Raw genomic sequence first — 22,582 nt, forward strand, 5'->3', positions numbered from 1 at the left:
AGAATCACAATTCTTTCAGACTCCCAGCAACTGGTCGAATTGCTGAGATCGGCTAATGTGACTGACATTCAACTCATTTGGACGCTGGACGAAATTAGGAGGATTGGCAAGACCTTTAACTGGTGTTGCATCAACAAGGTGGACCAAGAGCGTATTCAACGCGCGCACGAGCTGGCAAAGGCGGCATCTACTTTACTTTTGTCTTTTAGTAATTTTCCTTAGTTTGTTCCTATAAACTTATGTCAAAAAAAAAAAAAAAAAAGGCAAAGGCAAAATAAATATAAAAAAAAAAATAAAGGGCAATTTCGACCACAAAAAATCGATAAATTCTCAATTTTATCTTTTAATAATAAAATAAAAACCCACCTCCCCGCCACTCAACCCACTATCACTAGAGGAAAGAGAATGGCGCTGCAACTCACTTCACCTTCCTTCTCCCTCCCTTCCTCCTCATCCCTTTCTTCAACACCCAAATTCTCTCTTCTCCGATCAGTCTCCGCCGTCCGATTGCAGTCGAGAAGCGTCGGATTGTTCTCCCGGAAGATGACCAAAACGACACCGTTTGCCATGAAGGCGGAAGGAGGGGAAACGAAGGTTCTAGAAGAGGAAACAGGGAAAGAATGGGGGAAAGTTTCAGCGGTGTTGTTTGATATGGATGGTGTACTTTGCAATAGTGAAGAACCTTCTAGAAGAGCTGGCGTCGATGTTTTTGCTGAAATGGGCGTTGATGTTACAGTCGATGATTTTGTCCCTTTTATGGGAACTGGTAATTTTATTACTCCTTATTCAATTGATTGTTTTAATGATTCATTTTGACTGATTTTTAATTGAATTTGATAATGTGGCTAGAATGGATGAAATTTTATTGGGTTGTTTTAATGTAATTTTCTGTAGTTTTGTTGTTTTTGGAGTTGCTAGCAGATTTGATGATCAATGATTCTTTTCAAGTTTTAGTGATCGAGTTTGATGAATTAAAAATTAATATTCATGATTCCTTTCTCAAATATGCTGAATTTGATAATGTGGCTAGGGTAGTTCTTTGTTAATGAGATGAGAAAGAGTCAAAACTTGCTAACTTTGACAATTAGTTTTTCAAATGATGTGTGGTGCAGACATACAGTACTGATTTATCAACACACTTTTGTTAGCTTAGCCGACAAATACACCCCCGTTCTGAAAATATGTCGGTTTTAAGGAGTGTCTTGCCAAGAGAAATTTAGGAGGAAGAGTATTTCCAAGAGAATTTGAACAATTACGAAGTATTGGAATCGATGCACTTAAGTTCTTAGTTAATGATTTTAGTTATAAGAGTAAGAAAACACCTCATCACCCTCCTACCTAAAATGTTGTGCAGATGCTAAAGTGACAGTTATTTAGGAACGGGAGGAGTAGTCATGTATACTATCTCAAGATGACCGGAAAGTATTTTATATTTTCTATACTAGTAAAGTAGTAATGGTTTATGATGGGATATTATATTTTAGGGTACTGAATGTAAAGGCGTGCCTGAGGCGATTGGAGCTGACGCCTTTTTTGCTTTCGGCGAGGCGATTTCAAGGAGGCGCACCTTAAGGCGCACTAAGATGTACCCCCTGAGACGCAAGTCACGCAAACCAGTTTTCACAATTATTTTTGCTTGTTTATTAGGTGTGCCTCAGTGCCTCACTTCAATGAGGCGCACCGAGGCGCAAGGAATCACATATCGCCTAGGTGCACCTTGAGCCTTTTTATGCACTGGTACTGATATATACGGAGTTGATGAACATTTAATACATTTCCTAATTTGGAATTAATTTAGGAATTTACGACAAAATCACTCGTTGATCGATATAATTGATGTTTGATTTAGCTTAATATTTCATTTTCAACTCCTTATTTATATCCCCTTAGGATTGTATATATCAATTCCCTATATTATACTCTTACTTAAATTAAGTGATAGGGAAATGATAGAATAACACCACTATTTGTGATTATCGTCATCATCATACAATTCATATCCTTAATGATGAGAGCTTGCAAGTTGAGACAATATAACAACTAATTCCGGACAGAGTATTGCATTAGCATAATGTTGCATTTAGTTGAAGAAAACTTGTGGTAACATCAGTGTTTGGTCTGTCTAAAGATTTGGTTTTTCTAATCCTGAGATATACTATGTATGTCTTAAGTCTCCAACTTCTGGTTTTGGTTTGCAGAACTTTCCTTCATATTCTTTTTTGCAGGTCAAGTTAGATTAATATGTTCTGATATCTTTAGTCTTGTTTTCAGAAATAATGTCGTGAAATTTATCCTAGTTGCAACATATTGCTTCTTCTGTAAAGTGCGTGCTGTATATTTCATTTCTATTCTGTATTTGACCTGGATGTGTAAATCAGGGGAAGCAAACTTCTTGGGAGGTGTTGCATCAGTTAAAGGTGTTAAGGGATTTGATACCAATGCTGCCAAAAAAAGGTTCTTTGAAATTTATCTTGAAAAGGTGATCAAACTTCTGGTTTACTCGTTAATATCTGCATCTTAGAAGTTGGGCAGTTTGCTGCTATTTTTAGTCTTCTCAAAGCTGTCAAGACTTGTCACTAGATCTTAACACATCCTATCTTTTTTAGTACGCAAAGCCAAATTCTGGAATTGGATTCCCAGGGGCTCTCGAACTCATTACTCAGGTCCGGTTCTCTTATAATACATGAAACAAAAAATCTTCATAGATTTACTGCAGATTGCTAAAAAATTCTATGAAACAGTGCAAAGCTAAGGGCCTCAAAGTTGCTGTTGCATCCAGTGCTGATCGCATCAAAGTGGATGCAAATCTAGCTGCTGCAGGGTTGCCACTTGAACTGTAAGATGAATGAATTTCTGAAGTACTTTTATGCTTTGTTTTTCATTTGTTGCTGATGCTGAAAAGATCGAAATGAATTTTCGTATTCGGTTCTTATGAATAATATTTTATTTTTTTATGTACTTAGCTCACTAGGTATCTCAAAGAATTCCATTCAATTTTTTTTTTTTTTGGATATACCGCAAAATAGGTTGTAAGGCTTTGCTAAGAAGGTGAATTTTTTGGAGTCGGGGAAGTGAATTTTCTCTAGGAAGGTTTGAAATATTTGATAGTGATGTTAAAGCAATTCTACATTTGACTAGAATTTGATCAAACTTTTTAAATGAACTTGGTCCTTCTTCACAGGGTACTCATGTAGTCATGTGTATTATATGTTCTATATCAGGTTTGATGCTATTGTGTCAGCAGATGCGTTTGAGAATCTGAAGCCTGCTCCTGATATTTTTTTATCTGCATCAAACATACTTAATGTGATACCAAGCGAGGTATTCAATTCTTCTAATTTGTTTCTGCTTTGATTCCGAAAAATTTACCTTTGCTATTCTAGGAAGGGACTGGTATCAGGGAAAAAAATATATATTCTATGTTCTCTACTGATAAGTGTTTCTGATCTATGCTTAATTACATTTCATCCGTATGAAACTATGAAAGATGTATTCAATAATTTGATTTCCATTGATCATACCAAAAGAAAATGAAAGGAAGTTATTATTGATTGTCCTTTGCGGCTTTGCTATTGTTTCCCTGTTCCCTTTGTCTCTGTAATTAGGTGGTCTCTTGAATTTGTCATTTGATATTTTGGTCCACCTTATTTTTTTCTGGACGGTCGAGTGAATATTTAGCAAAGGGGATTTTTTGAAGTTTCGGAGTTTTTAGCCTTGTCCCAAATTTCTGGTTGTTCAATCATGTCATGCGTGGCCTAATCTGTTTATGGTTTCCATGTCTGTTTGTAGTGCATTGTAATTGAAGATGCACTTGCGGGATTACAAGCTGCGAACGCTGCCAAAATGAGGTTAGTATATATGTTTTGGTTTTATACTTTCTTATTCTGGAAATGTCTTGTATTCAGGTTGGTTTGTGATTAGAATCTTGGGTATTATAAGTTGAGCAATGATATTCTTCATTATGAACTTAACTCCATCTCTCACTTCAATTTCAATTTACTCTTGTAATTTCTTTTGTCTCAATATTCCTCTGTTTTGATGGGATACCTTGACAATTGCAGATGTATAGTTGTGACCACTACATTGTCTGAAGAAGCACTTGCAACTGAAGCTCCATCACTTATCAGGAAGGATATTGGGAACATTACTCTTGATGATATTATCAGTGGTGGATCTAGCCTCCGCAGTATGTAGGTCCAGGAGTGATTTAGTGTGCTGTTAAGTGTAGACATTTGAAGCTGAATTTCATTTGTCATCCATTTGGTGGTCTCATCTGTCAATGGGTTAAGCCATGACCGCTTGAAATAATTTAGTAGTTTTATAGATTTTACATGGAAACCTTCATGTTTCAACTTTCAACATTAAATGGAGTTTAGTAGAGAAGTCTATTGTTAAGAAGTGACTATATATTCCATGTAAGCTTTTTCCAATATTGATTGGATAATTTTTCTCGAAAATATCTGATGAACACATCACATTGCAGATGAGAGGTTGCAGGCATCTCAATCTGAGGGAGAAGTGGGGAATTCCTTCTCATCTGGAGGGTAAGAGAGGTCTTGGTCTCAGATACTTCAAATAAAATTATTCCTTTTTCGTGTTATTCATATACAATATCTCACGATAGGGAAGTGGATCCAGTGGTTGAGGCCTTGAGTAGGGCGGGGTTGGGGCTCTTGAGTAGTTGGCGTTTTTCTTATGAAACAAGGGTTGTGCCTCCACTTAGGGCTTAATATTTATAACTCCCTCTATCCTAAAATTAAATTTTCTTCCTATTACGGGGTGGCTCGAAATTTGTCGACTGAAGTTACTGATAAACTGTACACACTCCTTAAGTTGTACTTTGGTAATAAATGAGTTCTCTTTTGATAAATAAAATCCTGGTCAGCTACATTTAATTGGAACTCATCTATAGTAAGGCAGACATTTGGAAGCTAATTCCATGTGAATTGATTTATTTATGTCTCTCTTTAAAAGTTTGTTTTATCCAAAAGGTATCGAAGTGTTTTTCGGATGGAGCCAGTATTATTTTCCTTTAGTAGTTTTACATTGCAATCCGGATTTTGGAACTTGGACATCTTATACTGCTTTCTCCAACCTATTCTTGTGCATACCCTACTGTTTCATGAGAAGCTTCAGATAAATCGAAATATTTGTTTTATGGCACCACATCTGCTTATTCCCCTCATCGTTTAGGTCCTCTTATTTTGTTCTTCCCTAAAGGATATTGGAAAGAGAATCAATGGGAGGGGGTCTTTGTTTCATTACAAATTTGTTAATGACTGACTAATTTTTTTTAATTTTTTTTTTTAATGTATTGAATTGATGTCTTAAAATTTTTCTCAGGGTTCATGGATAAAAAATTAAAAAAAAGGGGAAGAAAGCTCTTCATTATGATGTCATATTTAGTGTTGGAGGGGGGAAATTTAACGTGACAAAATTGTTTATGGTAAAATACCGCAAATGTAATTGAACTAAATCTTTGTAGATTGTGAAACTAATTTATGGACAGGTTGCAGGCTTCAAGGAGAAATATTCTCAGATATGGGAGTTTAGGGATTTCTGTATCTTGCCTCATATTTGCCATCTCAAACTGGAAGGTACAGTCTTGACGTGAAAGAGCTAAAAAACTGATATCTTGAGGTTGATGTGTTGGTTGAATCTTGCTGTGAATTGATTGTCCAAATTTTGTACATGTTGGGTAAACTTTTATCCGTTGTCATCGTTACTTTATTCTAATTTGTATGTCTATGGAAGCTGTTGTGATCTTGCAGGCAATGCAATATACATCACCAAAAGCTCTTTGGAATCTAGCATTTGGATTGAACAACCCCAGTCTTGGATCCAATGAAGGTGATACTTCTCAGTTAAATTTGCTTTCTTATTAATAGTGACCCCCTTCAGGCATTTGCTGTGTTTTTGTCTCTTAAAACAAGGTGTCTTTTGCCTAATTAAAAAGGAATACTAGGCTCACAAATGGTAAATTGAAGCTCAAACTAAGTAACTAAACAATGAGAAAGTTGGGAACAGGGCCCACTAATCCCACTACTCTAACTGAAATGTGATTGACAAGTAACTAGAGTAGTTGCTAGTTTTCTGCTCCTATAAATAAATTAGTCACTAAAAACCTAAACTAATCCCACTAACAGAATAAACAAATCCCATTAACATCATAGAGACATAAAATAATTCCCACTATCGTAAACTAATCCCATTAATTTTTGAAGCACACTTTTCAACATATAATTCCCCATTACTGTTGATCATTTAACTCATATAAATATCCATGTGTTTTGTTTTTTACCCGGACAGTCACTTGAAATCCACAGGGGAGGGGGACGGAAGTATTACAGTTAGAATTTTTTTTCTGCTGTTTTTTCACTCAATGTGTTTGTTTACTGTATAAATGTCTCATTGAAAATTTCAATGTATGTTTGGGGAATGAGGAACTGTATTTAAGGGTTATTATATTCTAAACTATTTGGACACGACATCCAGATATTTTGAGCTTCTGGCTCTGTTTTAATATTGGAAAGCAGTTAAGTTGTTACTGAGTCCTGTATAAGTCCGATCTGTTATCCTTCCAAGCATGTATTATCAGTATATTGAAAATAGAAAAAGAAGATTTTGGGTTACTCAAGGTGTAATGTGCTATGCAAGGTGAACCAGTCCTTATGACTTGTTCCAGAGAGATAAGCTATTTGTGTTTTTTCTACTTCCGTGGGTTTATCTTTAGCCGATAATGATGTGGTCTAACCTACTCTATTGCTTATAGGTGAGTCACCATCTTCCAGGGTAAAACAGCTTGTGAATTACATATCTGACCTTGAAAAAAGGTGAGACTGTCATCTGTTTTGACATTCTAGAAGTCAGATTACTACATTGTTGGATTCCTAACTGCCTGTCCGCGATCTTTCTTGAGAAGGTTTTGTTTTTGTGCTGAAATGCTTATGGGGTTGATTTCTTTCAGGGGAAATGCTCTTGTTGTGCCTGAATTTCCTTCTGGACTTGATTGGCTAAATACTGCACCCCTTCAGTTCCGCAGAGTGAGCTGTTTTTCTTGTTCCCCAATTTAATTATTGTGGCTGATTCTACGTAAACATGCAGTAAAACAGGCATGACGCTGCATACAATTCCTTGAACCTTTGTTCCTGGGTTTAGAATTACTCCATGTCTCCTTGTTTCCAAAAGAGAAGGTTTAGAGTTAGGAATGTGTATAAGAAAGAAAAAAAGAAAGAAAAAAAGAGAATAATGCAGAAACTTTGTATGAAGTGATTAAACATGAAAACATGGATGACATACCTACAGGGCTACAAGCTACAGTGTATCTGATTATAGTGGCACACATATATGAACCGATTTTCTTATATCCGGTCTTTTAAGAAAATCTATACTATTCCTAAAACCCAAGGTGACATGGTGCCACATCACTCTTGACATCTCTCAAATGTTCCTAAGATATAAAATGGGTCAATCAAGACCCGATACCACAACCTGCCATTTGAAAAGAAAAAGGGTTACCAACTTGTCTATGCAATTTATTGTTAATTGTATCAAAGAAAACCTATAATATCATGTACTATGTACAGGAGAAGAGAACTCAATGGGCAACGTATACACACTAAAAGTTCTTTTTTCATCACATTTGTACCTGTTGTCAACCGATGCCAATCAATTATGCTTTTATTACCCATCGAACCATTATGTCCCAAACAACTACATTCATTAATTGTGTTAAATGAAACAATACTTAATCTTATGTTACATGCCATGACCCCTGGGCAAGGGCCTATAACTAGTTGTTCACTGATTAGTGTTTATACGTTAATTTACTCGTACAATTTTAATGCTAAAAACTGGAAAGCTTACGATGATCTCTGTGGCCCTTTGAACCAATTTTACTTTCTGCAGGATCTTAAAGGAAAAGTGGTAGTCTTAGATTTCTGGACCTACTGCTGCATAAATTGTATGCATGTGCTGCCCGATCTTGAGTTTTTGGAGAAGAAGTACAAAGAGATGCCGGTAATAATTATTACGGAGTATTATATTATAAGTACTGTCGATTGCATGCATGTATAAGTTTTTGTCCCTGAATTTCCATTCCCTCAGAGCCTATTCATCAATAATTGCCTTCTTTCATGGTTGCTAGTTGACCGGCTTGAGCCTCTCATTAGTTGCAGTTGTATTGGTCTATAGTTTATGTTAATTTTGGTGACCCTTTGCTAGTTTCTTTTGAGATAAGAAAACAAATTCTTAGGAAAGGAAGACATGAAGTGCTGAGAGCACAAGATGTCCTCAAAGAAAGAAAGAACTTCCTAGACATCTCCCATTTCAGTCCCTTGAGGCATTGGTTATGCTGGTCATTAATTACCAGACCCCTGGCAATGGATTATATTGCCCATTGATATTTTTTTTTCCGGTCAAGCTGTTCATATATTTGTGTTAAGCTGTTGGCCAGACCCAAATTATTAATTTTTAATATTTTTATTTTTTATGTATTGAATTCCCTTTTCCCTTCCTGCAGTTTGCTGTTGTTGGAGTACATTCCGCTAAATTTGACAATGAGAAGGACTTGGAAGCAATTCGCAATGCAGTTCTGAGATATGGAATTACTCATCCCGTATGTTGAATATTTCTTTTCATCTCAAAATGCTTCAAGTAGTTCTAATTTGTACTTCTCGCTTTGATATTATGTGATTGATTTTCGGGAAAAAAAAAACTCTTGGGGTGGAGTTTCCTACTAAGCCACTCATCGGGGTGCAAAACCGACTGTAAGCTCATTGGCTGGACTGGCTCTCACTCAGATGGATAGTTTAATATTCTAATCAGCGGCAGATCTTGAGATATAGATTACCATAGGCTCTTGGCATGACAGGCTCATCTACTCTTCTTCTTCGAACTAGACATGATCGTTTGGCTAGTTCAGGTGTGCCAGCCAATTAATCTTCGGTTGGTCTACTGATCCGAGAACCAAGATTGATCTCTAGGTCCGGTTGGGCCAGTATTGAAAATTCCTGCTGAGCCCTGGATTGTCCATTATGGCAGGCTTGACCTGGCCTGATCTAAGCCAATCCAGGCTTAAGTTGAACAGCCTACATTAGGCCCACACATCACTTGAACTGGCACACCTGGTGGTTCGTCTTGTCCAGGATTGGTTTGGCATTGGGAGTTGGGATAGACCAATCCAGCCTGCTGATTATGTCCGGACTTTAAGTTTAAACCATGGTTTGTTGGCATGCTTGCCTATATTAACTCTGGCATGTTTTATTTCTTTTCACCAAGTGGTAAGAAGAAAGGACAGAAAAAAAAAATGAAGAATCACACTACTGACATGTGAAATTTCATACCTCATTTGAAATGCGTGGGTTTTGTTGCTTCACTCTATTTTTGGAAGTTGTTGCTGCTGAGCATTCAAAATTATTTCTTATGTTGTTGTCCTGAATCTCTGCCATTCCGTCCTAACTGTAAATTTGGTGTATTGTTCTTTTTATGCGTGTGCAGGTAGTAAATGATGGAGACATGTATCTATGGCGTGAGTTAGGAGTTAGCTCATGGCCGACTTTTGTTATTCTGGGACCCAATGGCAAGCTTATAGGGCAAATATCAGGAGAGGGTCGTCGAAAGGTACCATAACTTATTTGTTTTTGCTACCTCTCTCTTTGTGTTGATTTGTTATTCTATTGTCCAAAGCACAAGGTTACTTTACTATAATACTATGGGATTGAAAGCGTCACATCTTTCTTTCAACTTCACATAATTGCTATTTGCTAAACCAGACCAACCTTGAAGCTGATATCATGAGTGCTCTATAAAGGATGAAGCTAGTAGAAGTTGTCCAAATGCAATGCTATTTTCATGGTTTTGTCAGAAGAAGATAACTTTGATCGGGAAATGTTGTGGTTTGAACCCTGGTTTTACTAGGTCTTGGTGGTTTAATTCCAAAAGAAAATGTCTTAGTGATTTATTATGATGGATGAAAATGTGATTGATAGAGGCCAACATTGGTGGACCCACGTTGGGACCAGGGGGTTGTGCCAAACCCAGAAAGAAAGAAGAAACTGAACATATACCAAAAGCAAATTGAAGATAAGGTTATATTTAAAACCTGGACAAAACATACACAAAAAGGAGCATGTTGCAGTGGTCTATTATTAGGAGTGTTTTATATACAGAGTAATATCGCAAGAGGTTAGAGGTTCGAAGACCATATCTATCAATTTTGGTTCATTTTTAGTTTATTTGTTTATTTTCTTTTCCTTTTAATTCATTTTTCCAGCTTCTAATATATCCACTGTTTGTCTCTTTAGCCATATTTTATAATTTATTCTACACTAATAGAAGTAGTTTCTGCTCTTTTTTTCCACCCGATTAATTGGTCTACACTATAAAAAATAAAAATAAATCACTTTGATGAGAACCAAATAAATACCACCAATCTATCCTAGTAATAGTCATTTCAATTTTATACATTTTTTGGACACTTCTAGTGTTATATTTATAAATTTAAAAAATCTCAATCAATTTGAGGTTTGCGCCGCCTACAATCTATTAACACAAATTTAACATCATGAAAAGTTTCCTACTAGTTACCCACTTTCGTTACCCAAAATCATGGCACTGTTTTTATATTTCAACAACTACTACTTTGGTGCTAGGTTCCACCCTTAACCCAAAATCCCGGGTCTGCCACTGGAGGCCAAAGAAAGGCAAAAGTGCTTGTTTGCTTGTAAACAGATGGAGGAAACGAGAAAGGTCCTTTATAAAGCCCTAATAATGTGGATTTGCAGTGAATGTATTCAGAAGAAGTTTTCTTTTGTGTTGATAAGTTGATTAGTTTTATAAGAATAGAGGCAGAATCTGTAGACTTGGAGTGGCAGAATCTTTCATGGTTCATCCTTTACTCAGGTTGTTGTGACTTAGAACGATCGCACTTTGTCGTGACAGCTAACTGAAACTCCCTTAACTGTGAATTCTTACAGTTTAATACTCCAGGCAAACTTTTATTTGCAAAACTATCTAACTGTACGTACTTTTTATCTAGTACTTTCTGCAACCCATAGTTGTGTTACTTGTGTACATCAGACTTTGTTGTTGGATCCTATAACATGGTTCATAAACATATACTCGTACTTTTTTTTGCTGCAGCCTTCTTTTTTTCCTCCTTCCACATCATCATAGTTGGCAATCCTAATTTGGTATAAATGATGTCATTTCGGTTAGTTAGTAGGTTTTATTTTCTGTGATACGGAGGCTGAATAACTTGCTTGTCTACTAATCTTGTTGTGTTATGTCAATTGGAATACAACATAACTCTCTTTGGGATAGTTATTGCTGCTGGAAATGTTGGGGTTTTCAGCATTTCAACGCGATGTCAATTTTGCTTTTCAATGTAACATAACCAGGAAGATACTTTGTCACAATATTGATTTGGCTTCAGTGTAGTCAGGAGTGATTTGCCTTCAGTGTAGTCAGGAATGATTTGCCTTCAGCAGTTCAGTGTAGTCAGAACTCAGAAGTTACCAGTTGTCTGCTACTCTGCTTTGATAATAGTGACATCTCCTGATTCGTATTGGCTTTGAAGTTCTAAACATGACACTTCTGTATGATGCATGTAATTTGATTGTTTTAGTCAAATTGCTTCTCTGTCTGGCTTGACACTTTTGTATGATGCATGTAATTAGATTGTTTTAGTCAATTTTTTTTTATTTCATAAAGTATGTGGTCTTTTTCATGCACAATTTGTTAAATATTTTCTTTTACCGACTTAATTGCATCAGATCAGATGCCATTTAGAAGTGCAATTCATGATTATTTTATCTTAATGGTAAAGATATTCCGTACACGCATTAACATGTTACTGGAATGATTTTAGCATAATCCTTAGTTTCTTTGTCTCAGGACCTTGATAATATCGTGGAGGCAGCACTTCTCTTCTATGGTGAAAGAAAGATGTTAGATAACACATCCCTTCCTCTGCGTCTGGAAAGAGATAATGATCCCCGGTTACTGACCTCTCCGTTGAAGTTTCCAGGAAAGCTGGCAGTGGATGTGCTGAACAATAGGCTGTTTATTTCAGACAGTAACCACAACCGTATTGTTAGTTCTCCTTCCTTCCTTCCCTCCTCACTTCCCTCTCCAACCCACTCCTCTTGTTTCTTTCATGCACAGGTTCAAGTACCACATATAAAAAAAATGAGGAGAGAGAGAGAGAGAGAGAGAGCAGGTGTTTTTACTTTTAAGTATGGGGTGGGTGGTTGTGTGCACATTGTTATCCACTCCTCCCCCCCGGTAAAAATAAAAAAATAAAGAGTTATAAATGAGTGGGAAATTATGTGCATCAAATATGATTATCTGTACAACATGAGGATGTAAGTTGGGATTTGGGAGCTATTTGAGATGAAACTTTAGTGTTTGTGTTGTCCACTTCTACTCCGTTCTTCTCTCTTTTGTGTCTATATATGAAAGTGATATGCAGATCTTAGACTTTCTTGAAAGTATACAATTTGATCAACATGCAAAAACTTTTAACCTTATGGCTTGTGTATTTTATTATTGTCTCAGTTTGATATGCAGACCGTGATTTGGCCAAGGAAGTGCTCTTTTAATAAACTGTTTATGTTTCTATCAAACTGCAGGTTGTCACTGATTTGGATGGCAATTACATTACACAAATAGGGAGCTCAGGAGAGGAGGGTTTACGTGATGGTAATTTTGATGACGCAACTTTCAACAGGCCTCAGGTAAAATTTGAAGTGCATGTATGCACAAAATAGGCATATCTACGCTGTGTTATTAGACAGTTGAAATGCTTCTTTTTGCATTATTTGCTATGCTTGTGAACTGTAATTATAGACATCTGTTCTTTCTCTAATCTATAATATGTATGTTTGTGTGTTTGTAGGGCCTTGCTTACAACGAGAAAAGAAATGTACTTTATGTTGCAGATACTGAAAATCATGCTTTGAGGTTTGTTGGAACACCCTTTAAAAACTATTCTTGATTGCTTTCCTCTGCCAGTGCTGTAGCCAAGTGGCCCGATCATAACCGTTTTTGCCATGTTTTGACATTAGATTAAATTATTTGAGTACAAAACTGCTTGTTGTTTGTGAAATTGAAATAATTCTTGTGAAATTGACCTTCCACGGGGTTTATATCATTGCTTTTTCACATACTCTAAAATGGGAAAGATCATTTTCCTTTTGACATTCAACAAAGATTAATTAGGGTCTACTTTCCTCTCTAACATGTAGGAAGTCCTGTAAACATGATTTTAGGTTGTATACTCCCATGGGTTTTGTATGAATATTCTGGTCCTTTAACCATCCAAGCTTATAAACTGAAATGTTAAGATAATCAAACTTCTGCAATTAGATAACAAAAGAAATTAATGACTACTACGATGTACAAATCTGGCAATGCACTGATCGGAAATTGTGTGGAAGTTAGATGTTCTTTAATCATTTTGTTGTATTGATTCTCTCTTTTGAATATAGTTAGTGGTGTAAGGATTCTCAAGACAAGATTTTGTCTCTCATGTTAATTTAATTTTCAGAGAGATCAATTTTGTCAATGAGATGGTCCGCACACTTGCTGGCAATGGTACAAAGGGATCTGATTACAAAGGAGGAAGAAGGGGAACGTCTCAGGTATGATTAGAGAAGGACATATATTTTCCTCTATGCTCATAGATAATATACTTTACTTTATGCTGCTAAAATCACTCTTTTAAGATTCTTGCTGTTTACAAGTTGTGATGTGATTTCAGCTCCTCAATTCTCCGTGGGATGTCTGCTTTGACCCTGTCAGAGAAAAGGTTTACATAACAATTGCTGGCCAGCATCAGATTTGGGAACACAATCTATCAGACGAAACCACCATAGCTTTCAGTGGTGATGGTTATGAAAGAAACTTGAATGGTTCAAGGTACGAGTATGGAGTCTGTAGACCTGTTGTGTCAGACCTTTTATGTCCTAGATTAGTTGTAATTGAGCTGATAACGCCTCATATGTCTGTTGATAATGTAATTTCTCTGTACCCTAAGTTCTCCTATACTCATATAGTCATATCTTACTGACGTACATAAATCTCATGAGAATGAGACTACGCGAGCTGCTTCCCCCTCCCCACCCCCACCCCCCGGTTCTTCATGAAGCTTTCTTTTCTGTAGTACGTCTCCTTGTTGTGTAAGTAGAACTAAGCTGTGTGCCTCTTTGACATCAATATTCTGCTTTGCCTGTTGGACTGCCAGTCGATTGAGGGCAACATAATACACATGGATTTTTTAATCTCCTTTCTTTATCTTGTTTCTTGATTTCAATCTTATTTTTTTAGCAATGAAGTGGTTATCTCTTTCATCCTTCATAGTTGCATGATATTTGTATTAGTCTCCCAATTCTCAGTGTTTCTCTTTATTTTAAGAGTGCAAGGGCATGAGCATTTTTCTTTCTTATGCACCTTTGTATTAAGATCTAGACATTCATTTTAGTTCTGTTATGATGCTTCTGAGAGCTGTTTCTTGTATATTTTCTTTCCATGTAGCCCGATGACCACATCATTTGCACAGCCTTCTGGAATTTCTCTATCTCCAGGTACTGTGTTAAAATGTACATGCTACTCTTGTGGTTGAAGTATTTCATTGGTTAAAATAAATATTAGAGGCTCACTACCTCTATATGATGTATCTAAGATATGAAAGAGGCGTATATTGCGGATAGTGAGAGTAGTTCTATTCGAGCTCTTGATCTCAAGACAGGAGGATCGAGATTGCTGGTTGGTGGTGATCCTATTTTCTCTGACAATTTGTTTAAGGCAAGTAGCTTTCCTCTCTATAATCTGTTCTCATCTTTGATGTCTGGTATGTCGTGAGCATCCTGCATGAAAATATAAAAACCTATATGATATGTAATCAGATTTATCAATGCTAGACTTCTAAATTATACCTTTGCTGCTCCTATTTCAGTACGGTGACCATGATGGGATAGGTGCTGAGGTACTCCTACAACATCCATTAGGTGTCTGTTTTGGACAAGATGGCCAAGTTTATATTGCGGATTCTTATAACCACAAGGTAACTGAGACTAGATGGATTAAAATAGTTCTCTAATTCAATAGTATGAGATAGTTTACGGGTACGTAATTCGCTACCTAACTTATTAAATTAGGCCAAAAGTTTACCAATTTCATGATAAAATTCACTTTTTCGATTCGTTATTGGCCGGGTGATTAGGGAATCAGGAAACAGTCATAACACTAATTCAGATTAGTAAGAATTGCTTTGCTGAACATAGCATGTAGGTATCTTTGTGCATTCACACTTTTGTCATATTGATAGTATCAATTTAGCTTGCAAGCCAAATGATAGCCATGTCAAACCGGTCTTTGGGTTAGGAAGGGGTGGGGGGGGGGGGGGGGGGGGTCAGGCTACCTGGAAAAGGACCTGCTTGCCAATAGGTAAGTGATGCCCCATGTCAGATTTGTTATTAGCTCAATGATACTTCGTAGCTGACATACATTTGATTATCTTGTGATTTCTAAGAGAAAAAAGTAGGAACTCTGCTCATAGCTTAATATCCGCCATATACACCTCATGTAGACCTGTTATGGACAAGTAAATGTGGTCATCTTATAGTTCCAAGTGCATGGATGCATGCACCTTAATGCCATAAAAGACCTCTGTTATGTTGCATTTATTTCAATATCTGAAATATTGTTCTTTATCCGGCAGTCGTGCTTCTGAATTCTATGCATGCCTTTTAAATTTAAGTGATGTATTCAAACATTTTTATCTCCAAGCAAGTCCCTCATACCAAAGGAGATTTCAGTTTAGGTTGTTATAGTTTAGTCAATACAGCTGATAGTATTACTTCTCATGTTTAGATCAAGAGCCTAAATCCATCGAAGAAACGAGTCACTACCATAGTTGGGACTGGAAAAGCTGGTTTCAAGGATGGTAAATCTCTATCAGCTCAGGTAAAATATCTCTGTGGTGCTAATTTAAAGTTCTAAATTTGTTTTGCTTATTGAAAACCAATCTTTGTTTTTTAACCTACTGGTGTCTGGAGGTGGCAATGAAAGATTCCTCTAGTTTGTTTATTTGTTTCCTCCAATATACTCAACTTTCGTCTGATCATTTACTGTTCATGGTTCTCCAAACAAAAAGTCAATGATGCTCATTCCTGATCTTAGAGAGGACCTTTCAGTAGGAATTAAAATGATATAAAATTTGTTCTGAAACTGACATGTACCCCTGAAATTCACTTTTTATGACTAGAATCACCTAATCATAACAATGTGTATTGCTTAGATATGTACTTGGTTGGCTGTTGAGCGGCTTATGTTCATTATGTGTGTGTTTAGTTTGTTGGATGAAAGTGATATTTGGAAGAATGTTAAAGCTATATGAAATTCCTAATATTAGGTTGCATTTATTTTCCACTGTTTTGCAGCTTTCAGAACCAGCAGGTCTTGTTGAAGTTGGCAATGGTGAGGCTCTTGCTTATCACACCTTGTATTCAAGTAGATATATTACTATGTCAAATGTGCCTTCTATGAAACTATCTACCTCGAAAGATATTATATCACATTCCATACATATCAAAATAGTTGGGTTTTTCCTTGAAAAAAAAGGTCCTTTCGAAGTGTACCTGTGAGATATTTGAAGTTTTAAACCTTTAGAGGGCAATTTACATTGGCTGTATAGAGGTTTATTCATTGTGTCCTACTCAATGATGAGGAAGCTTACAAATTACAATGCTGATCTCCCAACCATACAGTGTGTTAGATTCAAAATCTCTGAACCTAGTTAATTATGGAGTATGTATCTGTCAAATTTAAACCTCAGATAAAGGCAAATTTTCTGCTGTCTGCTTCTAAGTTGGTACATTTGTCATTTCATTTAGCAATGTTGCTGGATTTGCAGGAAAATTCTTGATAGCTGATACCAACAATAGCGTAATCCGATACTTGGACTTAAACCAAGGTGAACCACAACTTTCTACATTAGAGTTGAAGGGTGTGCAGCCTCCAGCTCCAAAAGCCAAAACCATGAAACGTCTGAGGAAGCGTTTATCACCCGATACTCAGATTGTCATGGTCAATGGTGGCACATCAACTGAGGGCGATTTATACCTTAGCATATCAGTTCCTGAAGGGTACCATTTCTCAAAGGTCTCTCTCTCTCTCTTTCTCACTCACTATCTCAAACACACACAAACACGCGTGTGGGCACACAAAATTGCCACTACCTTGCAGGCCTGCACATATTCTGATTTATAATTTTTCATGTCTGAGATGCTGTGTTTGACTTATTATATGCAGGAAGCTCGTAGTAAATTCAATGTGGAGATACAGCCAGAAAATTCAGTTGCCGTTGAACCCTTAGATGGGAATCTCAGCCCGGAAGGATCTGCTGTGCTTCATTTTAAGAGATCCACCCCTTCAGCTTCCTTGGGAAGAATAAACTGCAAGGTATGCTTCTTTAGACTTTACTTTCTTTCTCGCAGTATCTTTATTGTTGAATATAGAAATCCTAAGTTAGTGTTATGATGTTATCCTGACTCGGTATTAGTATCCATTAATCAATTGATAAAGCCGATGCTCAAACAATGTACAAGTCTACCACTGAGTAGACAAATCCCAAAAAAAACCTATGGGACAAAATTCCTACAAAAGACCTGTGACTCTCATCATTATCATTATTATCATTACCCCATTGCCTCAAAGAGGCTCCCGCAAGAAGCGGGGTGAGGGGGGGTCGGGTGTACGCAGCCTTACCCCTGCAATTGCAAAGAGGTTGTTTCCAATTGACCCAAAAGCGATAACGGGACGACAACCATACGACCATCTTCTATGAGACAAAAATCCTACAGCACCTGCAATGCTGAAGCCCTATAAAACACACAAGAACCTACGGCCAACAACATACTAGGTTGAAGCACAAAACTCCTTACAGGATTCAGACCCACAAGTACCTGCTGAAGCCCATAAAACACTAAGAGTTAAATCTAGAACATCGCTTTGGATCAAATCCTAACAAAGCAAAGGCCAAAAGGCGAATATCACGAAAAGTCAAATCCCAACAATGCCAACAGTCTAAACCTAATAAACACGTAAGGCATAATGAAACTAGAAATTAGAAAGAGGTAGAAAATAGAGGGGAAATGCTAGTATCTTCAAAAAGACAACAAAACCACACCACTGAATATCCACACTCTTGTCTACTAACTCATGCACGGAGGGACTACTTCACATTGACCAGTGACCACCATACCAAAGAAAAAAGAAAGTCACTTGCCGTTGTTAAGCCAAATTCCAAATTATGGTGAGAACACCCCCAAAAGTTTGAGAATATGTTGGTGAGGGCTTCCGTAAATGCAAAATTCGAACTTAAGGAAATACCCGATAAGTCTATAATAGCTGTATATGTCTTATAGGCCGTGTCAAATTGAACTTGAAGGTCAATCCGTAGACCCTTGTATCCAAGATGAAATTTAAATTGTCAAAATCATGGGCATTCTGTAAGCCCAGTTAGATGGCCCACCTAAGGTAGTGGGATCCAGCGATTCCAAGTGAAGTTCATTGTTAAGACTTAAGACGGCCATAAACTGCTGGAACATTTATCAGATGATAATGTTGAGAATGAGACCTTAGAAGGCCACCCTTTTCAATCAGTACATACTTGTTAGAATTAATTGGACTCAAGTTTTTTAAAAAAAGTTCCTCTATTGAAGAGGGCTGCACCTGGTCCTTTCAGGTGAAGTCTGGAAAATTAACATAACTAGCTGATAGCTGACTATGGAACATTTGAACCATGGCCTGAACAAGTGCTATGCCGGTGAGCATGAAATTGGTTTGGATTGGGAAGGTGAATAGTTCTCATACATGTCAATGTGAAGGGGGTGGGTGAAAACGGGTGAGATAGAGCAGAAAGAAGACTTAGCTTGAGATAGTTAATAAATGAAATGTCATCTATCAGTGGCCAGAAATGGTAAAGGTGATCTGGATGATGTTTGAAGGGGAAGGGTTAGAGTTTTCTTAAACTATAAAAGTTTAAGCAACATCAAAACAAACTCTTGCTTAAGATTTTTACTCAAATAAATTGATGGCAATTTTGCCCATGAACCTTTGCATGATTCAACTTCCGTCATGATCATAATTGATGTGTTTATGATCCTTGAAGACTTGGAAATTTACTCTATCGACCAATAAAACAAATCTCTTGATTGATCAATAAGATCAACGATGGATGGTACCTAAAGTCAGTATTTTCTTTTCCTTTATGGCTATGCTAGCTGATGGGAGAAAGGGGTAACATCCTCCCCTTGGGCGTTTGCATGATAACGTATTTTACCTTGCTAGCATTTCTAAGCAGCTTTGCAGGTGCCTTCTATCCACTCTCGTTTTTCATGAGTAATTAGCTGATGTTCAGCATTTATATGAATATAACTGTAGAATTTTGTGGACTAGCCGAATGAACTTTTCCTTTTCTTATCGTTTGATGAAATTGTCTTCTCTACTCAGGTCTATTATTGTAAAGAAGATGAAGTGTGTTTGTACCAATCATTAGCATTTGAAGTAAAGTTCGAAGAGGAAATTACCGAATCATCTCCGGCAGAAATAACTCTACAATATCTTGTGAAACCAAAAGCCAACAGAGACAGCCTACAAATTACCAGCTAGATCTTGATACACCTCTCCATTAGTAGTATACTTGTATATTCCATAACTTTTCATTAAAACTTGAGTATACATAGATCATTATTCATTAAACTGGTAAAGCTATCTACCGGAATTGATCACTCATGTAAATTTCAGTTTCATTGCTGCAATGGAAATATTTACCAGCAGCTTCTGTTTCTTGAGTTTTTCTCAGAACTCCTGTAATGTCATAAACTCATAATACTAATCCAAAGGGGGAGGATCTTCCTTGATTTTCGTCAAATTAATTTACTGCGAGACATAAAAATTTACCCCCCCCCGGGTAAGATCGAAGGTAAAAAAATCGCCTCATTGTTTTCTTACAGAGTTACAGGAATCATCAAAGGGACTTTGTCTCTTGTATACAAGGCAGGAAAATCGCGATTATGATCCGTTATTTGGCTTTTGTCGACCCTTAAGTTTTTGTTTGTTGAGAAATAGTAATTGAATTATTGGATATACATAAATGAAATGAGGGGTCTTTAGCCGTACAATTATTAGAAAGAAGAGATAATATGATAATATTGTGGTAAGCGTGTGATGTTTGTCTTTATCTTGTTCTCGAGCCCCTGCGCCATGCCTGCATAAACAATGTGCCTCTCCCCATATGCTCTGCCCTTATTTTCAGGTATTGTTCAGTTTAAGACCCCCTTACTTACTTCTATTGTTTTTTGTTTCCTAATAGAATCTCCACTATTTAACATTTTATGCATGTGATTGTTAAAACTAAAGTAAACCGACAGAATTCGAATATCTTGGATGGAATTTGGTGTATAGGGACTAGAGAGAGTTACCGTGAGTAAATGGTGTAGATAGAATTTGATCCAGGGTTTTGAGTACTCGTGTCAATACAAAGCTTTAAACCTTGTTTGGCATTAGTTGTTAGCAATTAGCTGGTTTGACTAAGTGTCTAAGTGTCCACATAATTTAAAGATCTTGGATGGAATTTGGTGTATAGGGACTAGAGAGAGTAACTGTGAGTAAATGGTGTAGAAGGAATTTGATCCAGTGTTTTGAGTACTAGTACCAACCACAAAGCTTTAAACCTTGTTTGGCATTAGTTTTTAGCAATTAATTGGTTTGACTAAGTGTCTAAGTTTCCACATAATTCGAAGATCTTTGATGGAATTTGGTGTATAGGGACTAGAGAGTCATTGTGGACAAAGGGTGTAAGCGGAATTTGATTTAGGGTCTTGAGTCTTCGTACAAATCACGAATCTTTAAACCATGTTTGGCACTAGTTGTTAGCAATAAGTTGGATTGATTTGTTGTTAATGGTTATTTTGTGTTAGATGGTTTGACTAGGTTGTTGAATTAGTTGTTTGTGTAGTGTTTAGTAATTAGCTGTTAGTTTTTTTTCCTATTCAATGAGTAAAATGATCATTTAAGGGCATTGACATAAAGTTACATAGGTCGGTAAATGTTGTAATTTTGGAACATATTGTCATTTTACACACTCCTTCAAGCCTCTAATGCAACAAAAACTCCTATATTGAGCTTTTTCAAAATTAGTTTTTTCATCGCAAAACTCTTTTCCAGACCTCTCCTTAATTACCAAACACTTCTATTAGCTTTTTAAACTTCTAATTCACCTCAAAACATTTTTAGTGGTTATCGCAATTAGTTGGTTTGACTAGCTGTTTGTGGTTATCTATTTGTATTAACTGGTTTGACTAGGTTATTGAATTAGTTGTTTGTGTAACGTGTATTAAATTAGCTGTTAATTTTTTGCTATTTAATGAGTAAAATGATCATTAGGGGCATGACATAAAGTTATATATGTCGATAAACGTTGTAAGTTTACATACACTCCTCCAAGCCTCTAATGCAACAAAAAGTCTTATATTGAGCTTTTTCAAAATTAGTTTTTTCCTCCCAAAACTCTCTTCCAAACCCCTCTTTACCAAAAACTCTCATTAACTTTTTAAAACCTCTAATTCACCTCAAAAACTATTTTCTCTCCAAACCTCCCACAATCAGTCACCCCTTAATTTAATTTCAGATCACATTCACACCACCACAATAGACAAATGTTTTTAAGTCCTAGGAATGCTATTTTTGATGTTAATGTGGTAGGCAAAAGATTGATTTCTAACAAAGCCAAACTCTTGTATGCACATGCCTAACACTAAATCATTAATCATGAAAGTGTCACCAACAATAATAAACTAGAATTCCCTTTTTCTTTTTTATAAATATACACTGAGGTCCAGGTTAGTCCCCTTCATACCAAGCAACATAATACAATATTAACATAAAATCAAATTATATTAGCAAAACTTTTAATCAAATGATTGGAATCATTTGTAATTTGTGTAAATACATTGTATTTTGTATTAAATACGGAATCATGCAGGAATGACAGCTTAAAGCCTTGGCTCAGCTGCTTCACCAAATCCATTATCCATATATTTATCCAACTCCTTGCATTATTTGTCCGCAATCTAAGTGTTGTAAACATCTCGCTTCCTAGTTAGGTTTTTTTTAAGTTACTTTTTTTGTCCGAATGAGTCACAACAGCATTATAAATTTCGAATTACAAATTGCGGGGGAGGGGTGGATTGTTTGATATTAACTTTAGATTGTGATTTGCAAGAATTTCAAAAACCACTGCAAGAATTTGTATCTTTAATGACAATCTAATAACGACGGGTCAAAAATCCCCTCGCAAAAGGCTTTTGCGACGGGGCTAACAACCAAACAAAGACGTGAACAACCGTCGCAAACGCCTTTTACGACGGGTTAACGACGAGATTTTCCATTAACGATGACCCCCTTTTATGACGGGTTAACGACAGGAAATCTCGTCATTAATCAACAATTATTAGCCTTTAACGACGGGATTTCCCGTCTTTAATGGTGCAATTTCTTGTAGTGAACATGTCGTGTA

General features: G+C 36.6%; 1 protein-coding gene across 1 annotated transcript; it reads left to right on the forward strand.

Moving 5' to 3' along the window:
- Nucleotides 1–360: 360 nt before the first annotated feature.
- Nucleotides 361–19,936, forward strand: LOC110796729 (protein SUPPRESSOR OF QUENCHING 1, chloroplastic). The gene is made up of 28 exons (XM_022001816.2): nt 361–766; nt 2,379–2,479; nt 2,607–2,663; nt 2,742–2,836; nt 3,222–3,321; nt 3,790–3,848; nt 4,062–4,186; nt 4,484–4,544; nt 5,510–5,597; nt 5,772–5,850; nt 6,773–6,833; nt 6,968–7,043; nt 7,909–8,019; nt 8,522–8,617; nt 9,499–9,621; nt 11,896–12,093; nt 12,633–12,737; nt 12,899–12,963; nt 13,550–13,643; nt 13,763–13,920; nt 14,536–14,585; nt 14,684–14,805; nt 14,957–15,064; nt 15,874–15,966; nt 16,443–16,479; nt 16,916–17,163; nt 17,314–17,463; nt 19,516–19,936. The coding sequence occupies exons 1-28, from the start codon at nt 406–408 to the stop codon at nt 19,672–19,674; spliced, it is 3,180 nt and encodes a 1,059-aa protein (XP_021857508.2). The 5' UTR covers nt 361–405; the 3' UTR covers nt 19,675–19,936.
- The last annotated feature ends 2,646 nt before the right edge of the window (nt 19,937–22,582 follow it).

This window comes from Spinacia oleracea, chromosome 4, assembly GCF_020520425.1.
Source record: "Spinacia oleracea cultivar Varoflay chromosome 4, BTI_SOV_V1, whole genome shotgun sequence".
Lineage (NCBI taxonomy): Eukaryota > Viridiplantae > Streptophyta > Magnoliopsida > Caryophyllales > Amaranthaceae > Spinacia > Spinacia oleracea.

Bases quoted from the DNA above. Each gene is read 5' to 3' on its own strand.
- LOC110796729 (XM_022001816.2), top strand. From the start codon at position 406: ATGGCGCTGCAACTCACTTCACCTTCCTTCTCCCTCCCTTCCTCCTCA. The intron at 3,322-3,789 runs GTATTCAATTCT...GTCTGTTTGTAG, and splicing joins TTAATGTGATACCAAGCGAG to TGCATTGTAATTGAAGATGC. The intron at 15,967-16,442 runs GTAAAATATCTC...ACTGTTTTGCAG, and splicing joins GTAAATCTCTATCAGCTCAG to CTTTCAGAACCAGCAGGTCT.